Source organism: Hemicordylus capensis, chromosome 5, assembly GCF_027244095.1.
Source record: "Hemicordylus capensis ecotype Gifberg chromosome 5, rHemCap1.1.pri, whole genome shotgun sequence".
In the NCBI taxonomy this organism is placed as follows: domain Eukaryota; kingdom Metazoa; phylum Chordata; class Lepidosauria; order Squamata; family Cordylidae; genus Hemicordylus; species Hemicordylus capensis.
In genome coordinates this window covers 195493401-195511239 of record NC_069661.1, presented here as the reverse complement: position 1 = coordinate 195511239, position 17839 = coordinate 195493401, and the positions used below count along the sequence as shown (strand labels likewise).

Genomic DNA, 17839 nt, shown 5'->3' with positions numbered 1-17839 from the left:
TGTACAGTACCTTGTTTGCTTGCACCTTGGTGCTAAAGAAATATACGATTATCCTATCTGTTGAATTGTACAAAAAGTTTTTCAATATTCTTTCACATTACCAGCATCTTTGTGAAGTAGTAACTCTAAAGTGCTAATTTGTTTATCAAAATAACTTAAGGCCTAGTTCTGACATCAAGCAGGGCCAAGATTGAATTCCTTTAGTGTTGGGCATGTTCTCCCCACTTTGTGTGCAAGGGGAGAAATTATTCTATTTCTGATCCTTATTTGGAGCAAGCCAGTATCTCTCATGATAACCAAACTGGACAATCCTGGCTTACTGTAGCCAGAATTTCCACATAAACTGGGATCTGAAGCTGGAAAACAAAGTTAAACAGACTTTGGCTAGAAAACACCAAAACTGGCCAGTATAGTCATAACAGATCCCGACTGGTTCTTCCCTTGCACTCAAAGAGAAAGGGGGAAAGGAAGATTCTCAAAGCTAGGGGCATCCCACAGAAGCGCAATATTATGTCTGAACTAGGTCTTAGTCATTGCACAATATGTATTCTGCTATATAAATATATTGTAAATAGAAATTGGCTGTCATTGGTTTTCTTATTTTGTAGTAAACTAGAAAGTGTTTAAATAATCATTTTTTGTAATCTTATCATTATGAATTTTTGCAGGTGTCATTCTGTATTGCTTTTCTTTTTACATTTTTAAAAAATTCTTATGGTACAATTTGACTTTCAACAAATACCTTGTCACTAAAAACAAAGAATGAAATTTGTATGCAGAAATAACTATCTAGTAAATAATATATACATCTTCTATTCATTGATTAAGGGAAGTTATTTTAGAAGCGTTTTCTTTCTGGAGCTTTCTTGTTGTCAGAGGATATATAAGGGAGACCAAATAAGAAAATTATTAAGTTCCTCAGTGTTTAAAAGTACTCAGAGATTTAGATGGATCAGACAGGATTGGCTGGCTCAGTTTACAGTAAATCAGATTAGAATTTCTTGGTGAATACGTTGAGACTGGGCACTTTACTGCATAATTGTGTGTTTTTTACATTGTTGTGTGTTTTTTTTACATCTCACAAGCTATAAATCAATATCTTTAAATTTAAATACACTATATAGTTCCCACTGTAACTCTCCTAAAACATTGTCTTCATTAAATGAGCATCTCTAATTACAGTGCCACTGGGTAAATATTTAGGTGTGACTTATCTATAGACTTCTCCCAAGACAGTAGCAGATCTCTTTGGTATAACATCTGTCCTGCAAATGTATCACACTTTGTTAATCTACTGTAGAGCATTGAAATGATTTTATACTAATTCTTGTTCTAACCAAATCAGGCATTATTTGTATTTTGAGAAACCCATGATCAAAACCAATAAACGTGTGTTATATTAATATCATAAGAAATTGCAGAAGTGCAAGGCAAGGTTTCTCTGTAGTAGATCTCTTAACCCTGCAGTGCTTTCCAGCTCATATTAGCTCATTAAGCATTTTCTATCAACTTTTAATTCCATGGTATTCATCAACAGTGGAGAATCATAAACAAGAACAACAGCTTTGCTAAAGCTACTATGTTTGTAATAGCAGTCATAAAAAAACCAAGGATGTTATAGATGTCTGCATGTTTCCAGGTCCTCCTTTGTTTTTTAATAGCTCCAAATTGCTTACTAATCCAAGTCTGGATTTCAGTTTGAATTTTGCCTGAATAATTCTAGCATCTTTGTTTACTTTTTAGCCTGATATTGGACAATATGCATCAATTAAGTACCAAAGAGACTGAATGTAGGCTGCTTTATAGGCAACACACTATCTTCCATACATAGATAATTTAACTTGCCTCACCATAATCCTACTAAGGAGCCAATTATTTCTGACAGCAATAGCTAGTGATTATAAAGCAAATATAAATAGTAAAAATAACAGGGGATAGCACTAACTCACTGCACAAGACAATAGGACAAGTCAACCCTTGAGTCAACCCATTCCTTTTTTTCCTCCATGAGGGCTAAACATATTAAAGTTATCCAAGTTTTTCACACTATCCAAGTAAGATTGTTACACAAAGCAAAAACCTGTTAACACATCTAAATATAAAAACAGTGGCCAGCATGGTCTGTAGTGTTAGGAGGGTAGAGCAATAGCTATGTACTCACGGAGAGACTGCCACAGAGCTCAGCCAAACACTTGCCTCACCATTCACTGTATTGAGGAAGTGATTTCTGCTGCTCTCCCCTCCCTCGAAAAAGACTTTTTGGCTTCCAGAAATATGATCATGAGGGCTGTACAGCCATCAGGAGTATATTTCTGGAAGCCAAGAAGTACTTTCGGAGGGAGACAAAAGCAGTGAAAATTGCTCACACCCCCCCCCCGCAAAGATTAAGTTGTGTTTCAGTCCTTTGGCTGAGCTCTGCAGCAACCTTTCTGTGACAAAACACCTCTTGCACAGCCCTCCTAGCACAGCCAAACATGTTGGCCTGTGTCTGGAACTTAGTAATTCTGATGTTTGCAGCCTTATCACAGGGGGAACTAAACTTGTTTGCACTGTTGCTGCACTAGACACTTTAAAATACAGAATTCAGAGGCTGGTTGGGGACAGGAAACTTACCCATGAGGTTTTTGTGTGTGTGTTTCGGGAGGCCTAATAGATATTAATTATTTTGTTATTGTATTCTAAACAACTTCCTATTGATTAGCAAAATACAACAAAAATTATGGACCCAGTTTTTTGGCAATAGGAAGATGAAGCATTAATTTATTGCAATGTGCTCTTCTTGGAATCTTATCAGGACATATCTTGCTACACTTTGTTTATGAAGGTTGGTCCATCTTCAGCCTTCAAGCGATTAGATACAGGAAGAATCAATCAGAAGTTCACTTTTACTTTTTGCTAGCCACCAGTAAATACAGAAGGAATCTTACCTTTAATCTCTCTCTCTTTCACACTCTCACACACATGCACTCACACCCCTCCCTTTCAAAATAAACTTATCTTGCTTTGCTAGCTTATTTTAGTCCATTTAGCTTCCGGTCCCTTCCAGGTTATATACAAGCGTACAAGCAGAGATAAGCAGTAGGAAGCCAGGAATGCTTAAATCTAGCAAACAGCTCACTGCTTGTGAAGTTAAAAAGCAAACGATACTTGCTTTGTGTCTGGATATTTCTGCTGTGTGTAAAGTGTTTCTTCTAGAGTATGAATGGAACAGGTTTTAGGGAGTTAAATTACAAACTTCATGTTGCAACATGCATATCCTGTTTTTAGATATGTTTTTTTAAAAAAGTCATGCTAGATCAAGCAGTGCCAAATATGGTAATAGTATTAAGCTGCAGAATTCCTTACAATTGTGTCATTATGTCTTGGAAAAATATTTTATATTGCAGCCCAGTGTTATTTACACCCATTAAACAGATTTATTGTGCCAAGTTGTGTATGGTCCCTAGTGTTCTTTCATTATAAAATAGATGTTATGTTTAGGAGGACACAGTAACAATGTAAAATCTTGTTAGGGTCCCACAAAGTTGAGCTTTCATATTTTAAAAAGCAACAGCTATGTCCATCCTGAGCCTCTGTGAAGATACGCAAACAACTGGACATGTTGTTCAGTGAGGTGCCACACACTTAAGGAGCTGCTTTGGAAGACTTTGGAAACTGCAACCAGAGTCGTGCCTCTGTGTGCAGTTCTGCCCAGTGTCTTTATGTGCAGTGCATCCCATGCAATTGTCAAAGGTCTCCTGCCCCTTAGAGACAGCTGATGGCTCATAGCAATAGAGAGAATTGGTAGGGAAGGTTGCTTGTGCTGATTCAGTTTGCTCTAGCAGTACATTCTGGATGCTTACATAAGAACAGCCCTGCTGGATCAGGCCCAAGGTCCATCTAGTCCAGCATCCTGTTTCACAGAGTGGCCACCAGATACCACTGGACGCCTACAGCCAGGAGCTGAGGGCATGCCCTTTCTCTTGCTGTTACTCCCCTGCAACCGGTATTCAAAGGCATCCTGCCTCTGAATTCTCAGGGTATGCTATGAATTTGGATAAATTAAAATACTTTAAAGAAGCATGCAAGCTACTAATTCTATATCCAGTGACCTACTTGTCCAAATAGATTGTGATTGATTGATTGATTGATTGATGAAGTGCCGTCAAGTCAGTGTCGACTCTTAGTGACCACATAGATAGATTCTCTCCAGGATGATCTGCAATTTGGCCTTTATGGTCTCTCAGTGGTGCATTCATTGCTGTTGTAATCAAGACCATCCACCTTGCTGCCGGTCATCCTTTTCTTCAACTTTCCCCAGCATTATGGACTTCTCAAGGGAGCTGGATCTTCACATAATGTGTCCAAATTATAATAATCTGAGCCTGGTCATTTGTGCCTTGAGAGAAAATTCTGGATTGATTTGTTCTATGATCCATTGGTTTGTTTTCCTGGCTGTCCATGGTATGCTTAAAAGTCTTCTCTAGCACCAAAGCTCAAAAGTCTTCTCTAGCACCAAAGTTCAAAAGCATCAATGCTTTTACTATCTTGCTTCTTCAGTCCAGCTTTCGCATCCATAGAGTGTTACAGGGAAAACCATTGTCTGAATGATTCTAATATTTTTAGGTGTAGACTCGTCTCAGCATCTTAATATCCTTTCCAAGGCCTTCATTGCTACCCTACCAAGTGCTAGTCTGTGGCATATTTCTTGACTGCTGGATCCTTTACTATTGATGGTCGATCCTAAAAGGCAGAAGCTATCCACAACTTCAATGTCTTCATTATCAGTTCTGAGGTTGGTTGCTGTATCCGTTGTCATTAGTTTGTCATTAGTTTGCTGTATCCGTTGTCATTAGTTCTTGACAGTTAGTCCCATTTTTTCACTGTGCTCCTTAACTTTCATTACTAGAGCTTGCAGATCATCCGCATTCTCAGCTATCAGAGTGATGTCATCAGCAAAGCGCAGGTTATTGATGTTTCTTCCTCCAACTTTAAAGCCACACTCTTCTTCTTCCAATCCAGATTCTTTCAGTATATGTTCAGCATATAAATTGAATCAAGAAGGAGAAGGTCTACAGCCTTGTCTTACTCCTTTGCCGAATTGGAACCAGTCTGTTTCACTATCTTCTTTCTGGACTGTGGTTTCCTGTCCTGTGTATAGGTTTCTCATGAGAACAATGAGATGTTCTGGGACACCCATTTTCCTAAGGAAATTCCGCAACTTGACATGGTTGATGCAATTGAAGACCTTTCTGTAGTCAATAAAGCACATATTGACTTTTTTGTTTTGTAGTTTTTGGCTTTCTCAATTATCCAGCGTGCATCAGCAATGATGTCTCTTGTTCCTCGCACTTTTCTGAAACCAGCTTGAACATCTGGCATTTCCCTTTCCATGTAGGTCTGTAATCTTCATTGGATGATCGTGAGCATTATTTTGTTAGCATGTGAAATTAAGGATATTGTTTGATGGTTTGAACAATCTGTTCAGTCTCCTTTCTTTGGTATGGGTATGTAGACTGACCTCTTCCAATCTGTTTGCCACTGTGTCATTCTCCAGATGTGCTGGCATAGTTTAGTTAGAGCCTTGACTGTTTCTTCTTCTGTTGCCTGCCATATTTCTGTAGCTATTCCATCATTTCCTGTAGCCTTCCAACTTAGTAATGACTGGAGTGCTGAACTAACCTCATATTCCTGTACTAGAGGTTCCTGCAAGTAGGGGATATCTTCAGAGTATCTTGGATGTTGATGTCCCTGCTGTACAGATTTTCAGTATACTCCTTCCATCTCTGTTCAGGGGCGTACCTATAATAGGGCAAGGGGAGACAGTTGTCTGGGGGCCCACGCCCACTGCCTTGAGGGACCCCCAGAGGCAAATCACATGACTGACTCCCCCAGCTGCACAACTGCCCGGGCTTCCTTCAGTTGTATTCATTCTCCAAAACTGATGTGAGTGTTAAGACCTGGAGCTACCAGAATAGCATGACTTTCTCTAGTACCATTAAATGATTTGCATCATCCACAATTTACAAAGCAGCCTAATTTGAGCTGAGCTTCAGTGAGGGGGGGCCCATTTTAAAATCTTGTCTCTGGGCCCACTCCAACCTTGCTACGCCCCTGTCTCTGTTTGATCTTCTCTGAATCAGTTACTATCTGTCCTTTGGCATCCCTTAACATACCAATTTGAGGTTGGAACCTCCCTCTGAGTTCAGAGATCTTTTGGAAAACTTGCCTTGTTTTTCCATGTCTATTTCCATCCTCAAGGTCCTTACAGGTGTCACTGAAGTACCGCTCCTTGTCTCAGAAGAGACAAGCTTTCTGAAATTCCCTATTAAGTTCCTTTCGGAGGTCTTTATCTTTCTTGACTTTGGCTTCTCTCCTCCTTGGCAATTTCTACTGTCTGTTCTGACATCCATTTTGCTTTCTTCTGTTTCTTGGTCTTTGGCAGTCTCTTTTCACATTCGTCCTTAACAACTTCTTTGATTTCATTCTACAGTTCCTCTGGTACCCCATCAATGAGGTTCAGAACTTCAAAGCGGTTCCTGATGTTGTCCTTGAAAATGGTGGGTACATTCTCAAGATCATATTGTGGGAGCTGGATAGCTTTGTTTTTCCATTTTAGCTTGACTTGGAACTTGCACATGAGCAGTTCATGATCTGTTCCACAATCGGCCCCTGGCCACGTCTTTACTGTTATAACTGAGCTCTTCCACCTCCTTGCACAAATAATGTAATCAATTTTATTTCTGTGTACTCTATCTGGTGATGTCCATTTGTATAGGCACCACTTTGGTTGTTTGAAGAATGTGTTAGCAATGAAGAGATCATTGGCTTGGCAGAAACTAATAAGTCATTCTCCTGCTTCGTTTCTGTTTCCTAGGACATATAGGCCAACTGTGTTTTCCTCCTGACCTTTTACAGCTTTGGCATTCCAGTCTCCAACCACCAGCATCACATCTTGCTTACATGTTCTGTCAATTTCAGACTGCACTTGAGCATAAAACTCATCAGCTCCCTCTTCTTCTGCATCAGTCATTGGGGCATAGATTTGAAAAACTGTCATGTTAAAAGGGTTGTCCATGAAATCTAATTGATATTAGTTGGTCACTGACCTGACATTGTACACTGACAGTACATTGTACAAGTACTGTCATTGCTATATCTTTCCTGACTATGAAAGCAACACCATTCCTTCTTAGTTTTTTGTGTCCTGAGTAGTAAACGGTATGGTTTTCTGACTGAGTGTCCCATTCCAGTCCATTTTAAATCACAGATGCCCAAGATGTAAATCTGTAGTCGATTCATTTCATCTTTCACTGTGTCAAGATTTCCCATATTCATGCTTCTTATGTTCCACATTCCCATTGTTATTCTGTCTTTTCAGCATTGTAATTCTGTCCCGCACAGCAACATCAGCTGCTAGATATCCCAAAGGCTTTAGTCTAACCATGTCATAAACACAATCGGTACTATGTGAGATCCTCAGCTCTACCTCAGTAGCATGTTGAGCACCTTCCAACCTGAGTGGCCCATCACACAGCACTACATGGACAATCATTCCATTTTGTCTATCCATGTGGTTTTCTTGGTAAAATACAGGAGTGGTTTACCATTGCCTTCTCCCATGCAGTATAAAATGATGCCTTTTTCATTGTCATTGAATTGATAATCTGCCTCCAGCACCTTCCTATATTTCTGCTGCCCAATATAGGTGCTTGCTTGCTTTAGCTGGGCAGCTGGGATGAACTTCACGCTTTGGGTGACCCTACTGGGAGTATACCTCCTGGCGTACTTTGCTCATCCCTCACACACACACACACCTGCCATGATGAGGCAGCATAGCAGGACTTGGGGGGGAAATAGATTGTACAACAATCTAATTAATAATACACTTGGCTAACATTACTTGTCTCAGTCTTTCCTCTTGAATACATTTATCAGCTTGATAATATGACTGCATAGGCTTTTTTTGTTCTCAGTTCTCAGTAGGTCAGTCATCCTGTGTTAAATGTTTACATTTAAAGCCAGATGTCAATGCTTCCTCAGCCCAAACCTTGTATATGTGTTAGAGTTCATAGCTGTTCATAGCTTTTCAATGCTAAAATTAATGGAAGCCCCTAGGCTGCTGGTCTGAAATCTGTATTGTGTCAGTTTTCTCTCTCTCTCTCTCACTCACTCACTCACTCACACTAACACACGATTGACACTGACAGAAATCAGGTTTCTGGGCTTAATCTGTTTCAGTATGTGGCCACTAACCTATGAGCTGGCAAAAATAAAGGAGTGACAGAACAAACAACATTTATGTAGTACCAAAACTACATAACATTTGCTCTTTAATGTTTTAATTGCTTAGTATTACAAGATTTTAAAAGTACAATTAAATTGTTGTGATGAACCAGGTTGTGGGTATAGATTGGTTTGATGGGTTGGTATGCATTATCAACTTGCCATGTGGCATAGCCACATGGAGGTACAGTAGTTGGAAGTTGCCACTTCTGTTCAAAAGGTGGTTCTTACAGATGCCATTTGTGAAAAGGGTAGAGAATTTTCTTCAGAAGCATAAGAGTATTCCCACCCATTTCAACAAACAAGAAAAGTCACTGTTGTGTGTTTTGTTCTTTTCTGCTTTGGAATCATGTGTGTGTGTTTGGGAGGCAGAACACATACTTCACTGTTGACTATTATCCATTACCTAGCTTGTGTGTAACTTCTTCCCATTGTTAACTTCTAGCCAGGGTCAGAAAACAAGAAACTGTGCTTTCTGCTATGTGAAGGCTCATGAACTTCCCCCTCCCCTTTCCTCCTCTTTTCTGCATGTGAAGAGAGTGAAAATACTTGATTTTGAACTTAACTATAGTTCCACATTGCATACTGTATGATTCCATTATTTCCCATTACATTTGAACCCAGCCTCCATTGTTTAACCTCTGTCAGAAAAGAAGAAAAGCTGTCTAAGACCCTTCACAAATTAGCAGAGTGAAATTGCAACTCTGTACACACCTGACTGTATGCTCTATTGAATACAATGGAACTTATGGCAGATTAAATGCACATAAGATTGTGGTACAAGACAAGGCTTCGAATGTGTGTAGAGTTTTCTGTGTGGATTGCAATGCACATGAAACTCACTATTTACATTATATACAGTGTGTGTGTGTATTTTAAACATTGGTATAAATGTTAAAGAGTACTGAAGGAAGATGTAGGACATTTCAGTGTACTTTCCCCCCTCTTGTATGCCAAATATGATGATGATCTGTATGTTTACACAGCACAACGAACACGTCAGATGATGATGTTTCTAGTAGATACTCTCGACCGGCAGGCAGGACAGGATATAACAGATATAACAGAGATTCAAATTCTTCTGGCAACATCATACCAAACAATTCTTTGGAAAAGAAAATTGAAGATCTTGAAAAGGTAAATATCACCATAAAATCATCAACTCTTAATAATTCTGTGCTTTCTGAAACAAATAATTTTATTTTAGATGTTTAAAAAAAATCTATATTTGCTTTAAAAAAAAAATTCAGGCCAGTGGTTCCCAAATCCTGAGTTAATCTATTCAGTTACTAAACAGACACCTAATCTATTGAGTATTTAAATTAAGCTTTGTCATGTTTGTTTATCGTTTGGTGCCATATTTTAGTTTTTCCTGAACATATTGGGAACAGGATTTATATTGGCTTAGGATCAATTTTAAATTAAAACACTCAAAATGTGTACAACTTTCTGGAATGTGTTTATCAGGGTTGGCCCAGACAATGTGCTGCTTTGACACCACACAATTTGAGAGGTGTGCCCCTGGAACCCTTGCATCACTCCCAGAGGATGCTGAGAACTGAGTCTCGAGTCATGTACACCCACATACAATGCTAGTAAAAGGGCTTGCAGTTTGCAAGCATATGAACATATCTCTATATACTTATAGTATTTTGCTATATATGGGATGTAGTTCCATATACTTTCCAAATGGGAGAGCTTTTCTATATTTTCCAGGAAAGTAATGAATTTTTCCAAGATTTTGGATTTTTTGTGTGTGGTCTGGGCAAGGTCTAGAACCTTCTGAGAAAATGGCATGTTTCTATCCTTTGTGGCAGGCCTGCTCAACTTAGGCCCCCCAGCTATTTTTGAACTACAACTCCCATAATCCCCAGACACAGTGGCCAATAGCCTGGGATTATGGGAATTGTAGGCCAACATCTGCAGGAGGGCCGAAGTTGAGCAGCCCTGCTTTGTGGCTTAGTCTGGGAGTTGCATGCTGGTCAGTGAGGCACAAGCAGCTTTATATTAGAGATGAGAGTCATGCCCATGTGATAACTGTATCATTGCAGAGATCCTTTGCCATATCTCTTGGATAAGTAAAATGGTGATGTAATAGGAATTTCAGATTGGTGTCAAATGGAGACACTATGGACCACACTTTTAATGGTTTTAATTGGTGCCATATTGAGTATGTCAACTCAATGCAACTGCGCAGGAGGCTTGTGCAGTCAGGCCAATAGAGCTTTGATTGTATCAGTAAACTGCTTCTTCTTTTGCCTTCATTTCCCCTCCTTTTCTCTTTCTCCATGCATTTTTTCCTTCTCACTGATTTTCTTGTGTATACATTTAGGCTAACGCTGTCTAGGGATGCACATGAATTGGGATTCAACGCACAATCCTAAAGACGTTCCAGGCACCTTTAAAATGGAGAATAGCAGCTGCATACCTGCTGCTCTGCCCCTCGCCACCACTTCCTGAATTGACACCGCTCCTCCCAGTTATCTTTGTGTGCCAGTGGCGCTCTCCCCATCTGCCCTCATATGACACCGGCACTCACATGACTTCCATGCCTGCGCAGCAGCCATGTGCATAGTCAGCATGGGCATGCTGGCATCGTGTGAGGGCAACTGGGATAGAGTGCTGCCAGTGTGAGAAGATAGCTGGGAGAAGCGTAAAGGTGCCAGGGATGTGTTTTGAATTGTGTGTCAAATCGTGATTCGTACACATCCCTAACGCTGACATGGGAACTAACCACGCAATCCAAGCAACCCATGTGGTTGCTACCTGTATACGTTACATCTGTGATGTGTAGCCTAATCATTCAGAAACAAGTGCTCTGCTACAACCTATTTATTTTTATTCTACTTAGAATATTTATACTTCACCACTAACCTCTTGAGGTGGGTTGTAACAAATGTTGTATTCAGAAAAACAGACAATCAGTGCTGAAGTTTAAAAAAGGGGATGCGTGGTTTCAATAAGCAAGGCATCACTACAGAGAAGGCCCTATCTTTGCCTGGATTCTGTAAGTGGGGCAGTAAGAATGAGGAACCAAGTAGTCAAGGTGAAAATAAGCAGAGGGTTCTTAAATGCAAGCTTCAAATTGACTGCTTAAACATAATAGGTCAAAAACATCACTTTGAATTATGCCTACAACCAAACTGATACCCAGTGAAGCTCTTTTAAGTGCTGCTAAAAGATGTTTCCTCCTTTCTATAGACCATAACAATCTCTCAGCTTTATCTAGATAATGGAAAAAAGTAGGGTATATGCATGACATTATTGCATACTGTTGGACAAGGATTGCAATCTTATGCATACCTACCATAGAGTATAGAAGTTTAAGAATACATTGTTTTACTGTCTTAGTAAATGTTACATCATTACCATTATGTTCTTTGAAGGAACTAGCAAAAGAGAGACAAGAAAACCTGAGGCTCGTGAGGATAGCACAAGACAAAGAGGAATTGATTGGGAAACTGAAGGAGGAAATTGATTTATTAATCAGGGTAAGTACTTAGTGGTTCACTGTATGAAAACAGGCACATTTATTCAAGCTATTCTTCCTAGAATTCAAAGACCAATTTTCCAATCCTAGATTCACTTTTGTGAATAATCCCAATGGAAAGATGATATGTGAATGTGTCACAGGTTAATAGTAGGGTTTTGTGTTTTTTAAAAAATGTTGCTGCCCATAGACAAAGAAAAATATCTGCCCAGCCCTATTTCTATGGATCTTTCTGAGAGGGAGAGATGATGTGTCTGGTCTAATGTCAGTAAAGGAAGAGAACATAATGTGACAGAAGGATTAATAGGCCTAGATTTGAGGGAATGAGCCTTAATTTTTTTTTTTAAGGTGCCATTAGCCTGACTAGTGCCTGACTAATGCTGCACTTGCACAATGATGAGCACAAGGCTACTGCATTAGGTACTTTGGAGGTTGTGTTGCACAAACACAAAGTACTAGTGTTGCGCAAACACAAATATTTCACACTTGTACAACAAGGTGTGCAACCTGTGGCCCACCACAAATGATTTACAAGGAGCTTTTGTACATTCCTTGTGATTTAGTGCAGCTATGCAATTTTCTTACACTAGCACAATTTTGTTCATTGTGGAAGTGCAGTGCTGGGATGCTGGCTAGTGAAAATTGTGCTATAAAATCCTATCTGCAACTAGCAAAAAAAGGAGGACTGGTTATAACAGTGGCCAACTTGTAGACAAACATGTTCATGAAACAGTCTCATATGTACAGCAGAGAAGAGGTGATTTTTGCTCCCTCTGCTGCCCTTGATTTTATTTATATTTATTTATTGTTAAATTTATACCCCGCCTTTCATTAAGAAAATCCCAAGGTGGCTCACAATAAAATTTAAAAACATGATTATTTTAAATACACATTAAAATATTGAGCTAAAAATATAAAAACAAATCTGATTTAAAAAATGAATAAATTAAAACACAAGTATAAAAACAGTACAAAATACAAGAAGCAGCAGTGGAGACAATCATATAAAAGCTTGGGTAAAAAGCCACGATTTGACATGCTTTCTAAAAACTGTGATGGAGACTGAGGAGCGGATACCCATGGGGAGAGCATTCCAGAGTCTGGGGGCAGTAACAGAGAAGGCCCTGTCCCGAGTGCACGACAACTTAGCCTCCCTCATTGTTGGCACCCAGAGCAGTGCCCCCTCAGATGACCTCGTCAAGCAGGCAATAACCCTTGGGAGCAGGCGGTCCCTCAGGTATCCCGGGCCGAAACTGTTAAGGGCTTTAAAGGTCAAAACCAGCACCTTGAATTGGACCCTGCCGCGTTTTGCACTAGCTGCAGTTTCTGGATATTCTTCAAGGGCAGCCCCATGTAGAGCATGTTACAGTAAACTAGCCGTGACGTGACTAAGGCATGGGTCACTGTGGCCAGATCTGCCTTCTTGAGAAAGGGATGCAGCTGGCGCACTAGCCGAAGCCGTGCAAAGGCACCCCTGGCCACCGTCTCCACTTGAGCTTCCAAAAGCAGAGCCGGGTCCAGTAGTACCCCCAAGCGGCGTACTTGCTCCTTCAAGGGGAGTGCAACCCCATCCAGAACTGGTAACATCTCCTCATCCCGAATGGCTCTCCTACTGACCAACAGTACCTCCGTCTTGTCTGGATTCAATTTCAGTTTATTAGCCCACATCCAAACCATCATGGCCTCCAGCCCCCGATTCAGGACATCCACCGCCTCCCTAGGATCAGATGACAAGGAGAGATAGAGCTGAGTGTCATCTGCATATTGCTGACAACTCAGTCCAAGTCCCCGGATAACCTCTCCCAGCGGTTTCATGTAGATGTTAAACAGCATGGGGGACAATACCAAACCCTGCGGGACCCCACCGAGCAGTAGTCCCCCAGCACCCCCTTCTGGACCCTCCCCCTGAGAAAGGACTGGAACCACTGCAACACAGTACCTCCGATTCCCATACTCAAGAGGTGGCCCAGAACGATACCATGGTTGATGGTATCGAAAGCTGCCGAGAGGTCCAGCAGAACCAACAGGGACACACTCCCAATGTCTAGTTCCCTGCGTAGTTTTGATGCCCCCAAAAAACATGTACCTGAGGCTTGTTGAACCCTTAGGGACATATTTTCAGGACACATCAGGGACAGCAGAGAGAAGGAAGGCACAGATGAAAATATTTCCTGCCCTAGAAGACACAGGAAAATATTTCCTGCCTGAAACTTTGTCCAGTGCACATGCTGCTGTTCATCTGGTTGTCAGTCAGTGTTCCTACCTAAAGTAAAAAAAATGTTATAGACAACTTGGCCAAAACTGTTCATAGTTACCAGAGTTATACCATATTTTATAGTATCCTGAGGTGGCCACTCTTGTCTAGGTTTGGAAGTGACTGCTTGGCCATTAGCCTGACCCACCATCATAGGCAAAAAGTACAAATTAAGAATTTAGTATTTAAAATATATTGGTCTGAAATAAGTTGGAAGTTCAAAGTTCAGTATCAACTTGCAGCTGCATCTATGTAGCTATCAACAATTCAAACCCTGAAAAGGCTTTGATGACTGTCTGTCTTGTCCATTTGTACCTATGTCTTGAGTATGGCCATTTTGTGGACTTGCACTGGTGTTCCACTTGTCAGAGGAGCCTCACATTCAATTTACACTTCAATTAACAGTGGGTAAAACTGCTTTGAAGTTATGCATGGTGTCATCTAAAATGATGTCCTCCTTGGATGTGAACCATAATGCCCAGGCTGCACTGGAATTCTTAGGATAGTCCTGAGAAATGCAGCATTTTTGTTGTGGACTCTTCTCATCAGTTGGAAATTATTGTGCTAGATGACTGACACTTCGTCATTTTAATGCGCATTGCACATTGGTCCTTTTTAAACGATAAGCAGTAATTTTTACATTAGGAATGCAGTTTTGGAAAAGGAATGTTAAGCATTTCAATGGAAAACAAATCCTATATGTGACTACTTTGCTTCCTTTTGATTGTTTAAGTATTTAAATTCCAAGCAGTTGTTTTCATTGGGCCATGTCCAAGTAACTCATACTCTTTAGTCATTTTTGGAATGTTATTTTTGCTGCATATACATTCCACAAGATCTTTTTCATTTTTTTAAATTTTAAAATAAATTTCAAGTATTTCTGTTCATGTGCGTTAAAATCATTGTTGTGAGCTGTATCTGTGCCATCCATCTGGATTTTGTATATTTGATTGGAAGTTAGTAAGACAAAAGCAAAATTGATCCTGTTGTATTGAAATGTTGCTTGCTTTCCTTTTTGAACCTAATGTGTCTGGCTTCTGAAATGATGTTCATGAGCATAGTGTGTGCTTTAACCAAACCTTGGATGAAGATAGTTGATGACCTCAAAATTTCATCCTGGCCAAGATCACTATATTTTGAAATGAAAAACGTTCATATTGTTTACATAAGAGAATAATAATATGCTAACAAGTTCAGTGCTGCTCCAATGAAAAGAGCAGCTGCAGTGTTATTGAAGTATTACTTCAGGTGAGGATTTTTGCTCTCTGTTTTTAGTAAGCCTTTTTATTAGTATTTTTACTTCAATCCTATTCCAAAATCCAGGTATTGGGGATAACAATGTCCCAAAAAAAGGGGAAATGTTTCCCTTTGACTTCATGGCATTTATTACCTAATTTCCACTAGCTTTTATTCATTCTGTTGTCATTGGGCAGTTACCTTCTGAGTCAGACCTCTCCTTCTGTTTCTAATATAATGGATGATATCCAGAAGCCATTATAGGCATGCAATGGAGGAATGTGCATGGATGATTTTCTTTTCATAGCATCCCCTTCTGCAACTTTCACAACTGATGGGATGTGCAGTTTTTAAAGCTGAAAAAGAGTTTGTCTCCTGAGCTGTGGCATATAGAATAATGAAAATGTCTAAGAAGTCTCCAGGCAATAACTGCTGGCGTTTTAAGGTTTTTATTGAAAACATAGCTAAGGCTTTCCATCTCACATCCATTGCCTGAAGGATCCCCTTTCCTGAATTTCACAGACCTTCCTCTCCTCCAGCTACCCCCACCATAGTATTTTATTTTTCTCCCTCTTTTTTCTTTTCTATTATTTGTACTCTACTCATTCAGCCTACCAAAAAAAAGTCAGCTTGAAGAACAGCTTGAGAAACCTTTTCAAGCTATCATCCTTCCTCAGTTGAAATTCAGTAACATTTGGTAAGTTTCCAGTGGACATGATGTCTAAACTGGCCCAAGTCCACTTTCTGAGATTTTTTACCTGATGTTCTCCTGACTTCCATCCCTAAGTTTGGGAAGTCGGGTGGAGACTTTATACCAATTTATTTCAAAATCTACCAATGTATGTCCAAATTTTTGGATTACATCGCACATGTTCAAATATGTATTCACAGTAATGGAATATTCCATTAACACCACATTGCAGGATGCAACATTTAAGGTTCTTAAATACCATACTTTTGAAACCTGTTTGTTTTAGCCTTCTGCTTCTGTAGTTGTAACATTTTATTTTTGTACTTTAATGTGTTATAATTCTGACCTTTGAAATGACGGTATCATAACTGATATATCTTTCTTTGTTTTTCTTCTAAAAGGACCTAGACGATATAGAAGATGAAAACGAGCAATTAAAGCAGGAAAACAAGACACTCTTAAAAGTTGTTGGACAGCTGACGAGGTAGAGGATGGCAGCCTCAGTGAGGAATGAAATATGAAAACTACTGATTGAATGTTAAAGATCAAGGCTAGAATATTTCCAGTGTTGCAATATGTCAAAACAACGGTCTTTGTATTTATTAATGGGGAAGAAAGGATAAATGTTTTCAAATGTTCTTTCTTCCTTCAGTGAAATAGGATCAAGTTTTGTGAATACTTTTGAACTCATTATGTTGTCTTTTCCAATATAAAATAACCCAAATATCGAGCCCTTTCTCATGATCCCGTGAGCAGGCTAGCTGGCGGGCAGCAGGGAAGGCTGCAAAAGCCCACCTTCCCTGCAGATGATCCCCAGGACTGTCTGGGCACATGGACCGCACGCCTAGATGGTCTGCTCCTGCCCCAGGCTGCACGGAGGCATGGGGGCCGGGATGCATGATCCCAGCCCCCAGATATCCCACAAGGCAGTGCATTGTGGGGATCCCCCTGGTGATGGCTAGGAGCCCGCTCCTGGGTCACCACTGGCTGAGGGCAGCTGGCACTGACACATGATTAGTTAGCCTGGGTGAAGGGTGTGCTGCTCACACCCTTAACCTCAGCTAAGTGCCGGGCTCCCTAGGCGGCTTTGCCACCAAGGCGCTGTCAGGAGCGGCAGGGGTCCCAGGAGTTCTCACAGGCAGGCAAGCCCCAGCTTAGCTGCCCTAGCCCGGTTTTGGCTGCTCATGAGAACAGCCTCACCGTCTTCTCTCAGAACATCACATTCTTAGAGCTGTAGTTGTTCATTGTGTCTTTCCATTATATGCATATGGACCACTTACCATTTGTTTAAAAACATCTGAGCACCAAAATCACATTTTGGTCTAGATGGTTGTTACTTCCGCGTTTGTGCCCCCCACCCCATGAAAAGAAGTAATAGGAGTAAACTTCGTTTACACAGAATATATATATATATATATATATATATATATATATATATATATATATATATATATATAGGGAGATATTTGCTATTTGTTTAAACAGCTGTAAAGTCTAGGTGCCTTGCTACAACACTGATGTGAAACATTTTGCAGATGGGTTACTTATTCTACAAAGAAATCTTGTATTTTGTGATTTTTAATTTTTTTTTTTTTTTACTATATTTGAAATAATGACCATGGTAGATAGTATAAATATTTTTTTCCTGTATAGCTGCTCTTTGACAAGGAAAACATTTTATAAAACTTTCATAAATCACCAATCATTATTCAATGCCAGCAAAGTAGTTTTTAGGAAAATATCTATGTTACATGCCCTAGTTAATCACCTTGTTTGCATGTCAACAGTGAAAATGGATGCTTATACAAGAGGACACCGAGAGTGCCAGCAATGGATGGTGGCTATATGAGAGTGGTATTTTGTGGCTTGCCCCAATTTTATTTCAGGGTGTCATTAAAATACA

General features: G+C 40.0%; 1 protein-coding gene across 2 annotated transcripts in view; it reads left to right on the top strand.

Annotated features, from left to right (window-relative positions):
* Positions 1 to 17327, top strand: part of PAWR (pro-apoptotic WT1 regulator) — a 124991-nt gene extending 107664 nt beyond the window's left edge. For both annotated transcript variants that reach the window (XM_053256128.1, XM_053256129.1), the window contains exons 5-7: positions 9252 to 9402; positions 11652 to 11756; positions 16338 to 17327. In XM_053256128.1, the coding sequence (XP_053112103.1) occupies positions 9252 to 9402; positions 11652 to 11756; positions 16338 to 16424 (343 nt within the window). In that variant the 3' untranslated portion in view covers positions 16425 to 17327. The remainder of the gene's footprint in view (positions 1 to 9251; positions 9403 to 11651; positions 11757 to 16337) is intronic.
* The last annotated feature ends 512 nt before the right edge of the window (positions 17328 to 17839 follow it).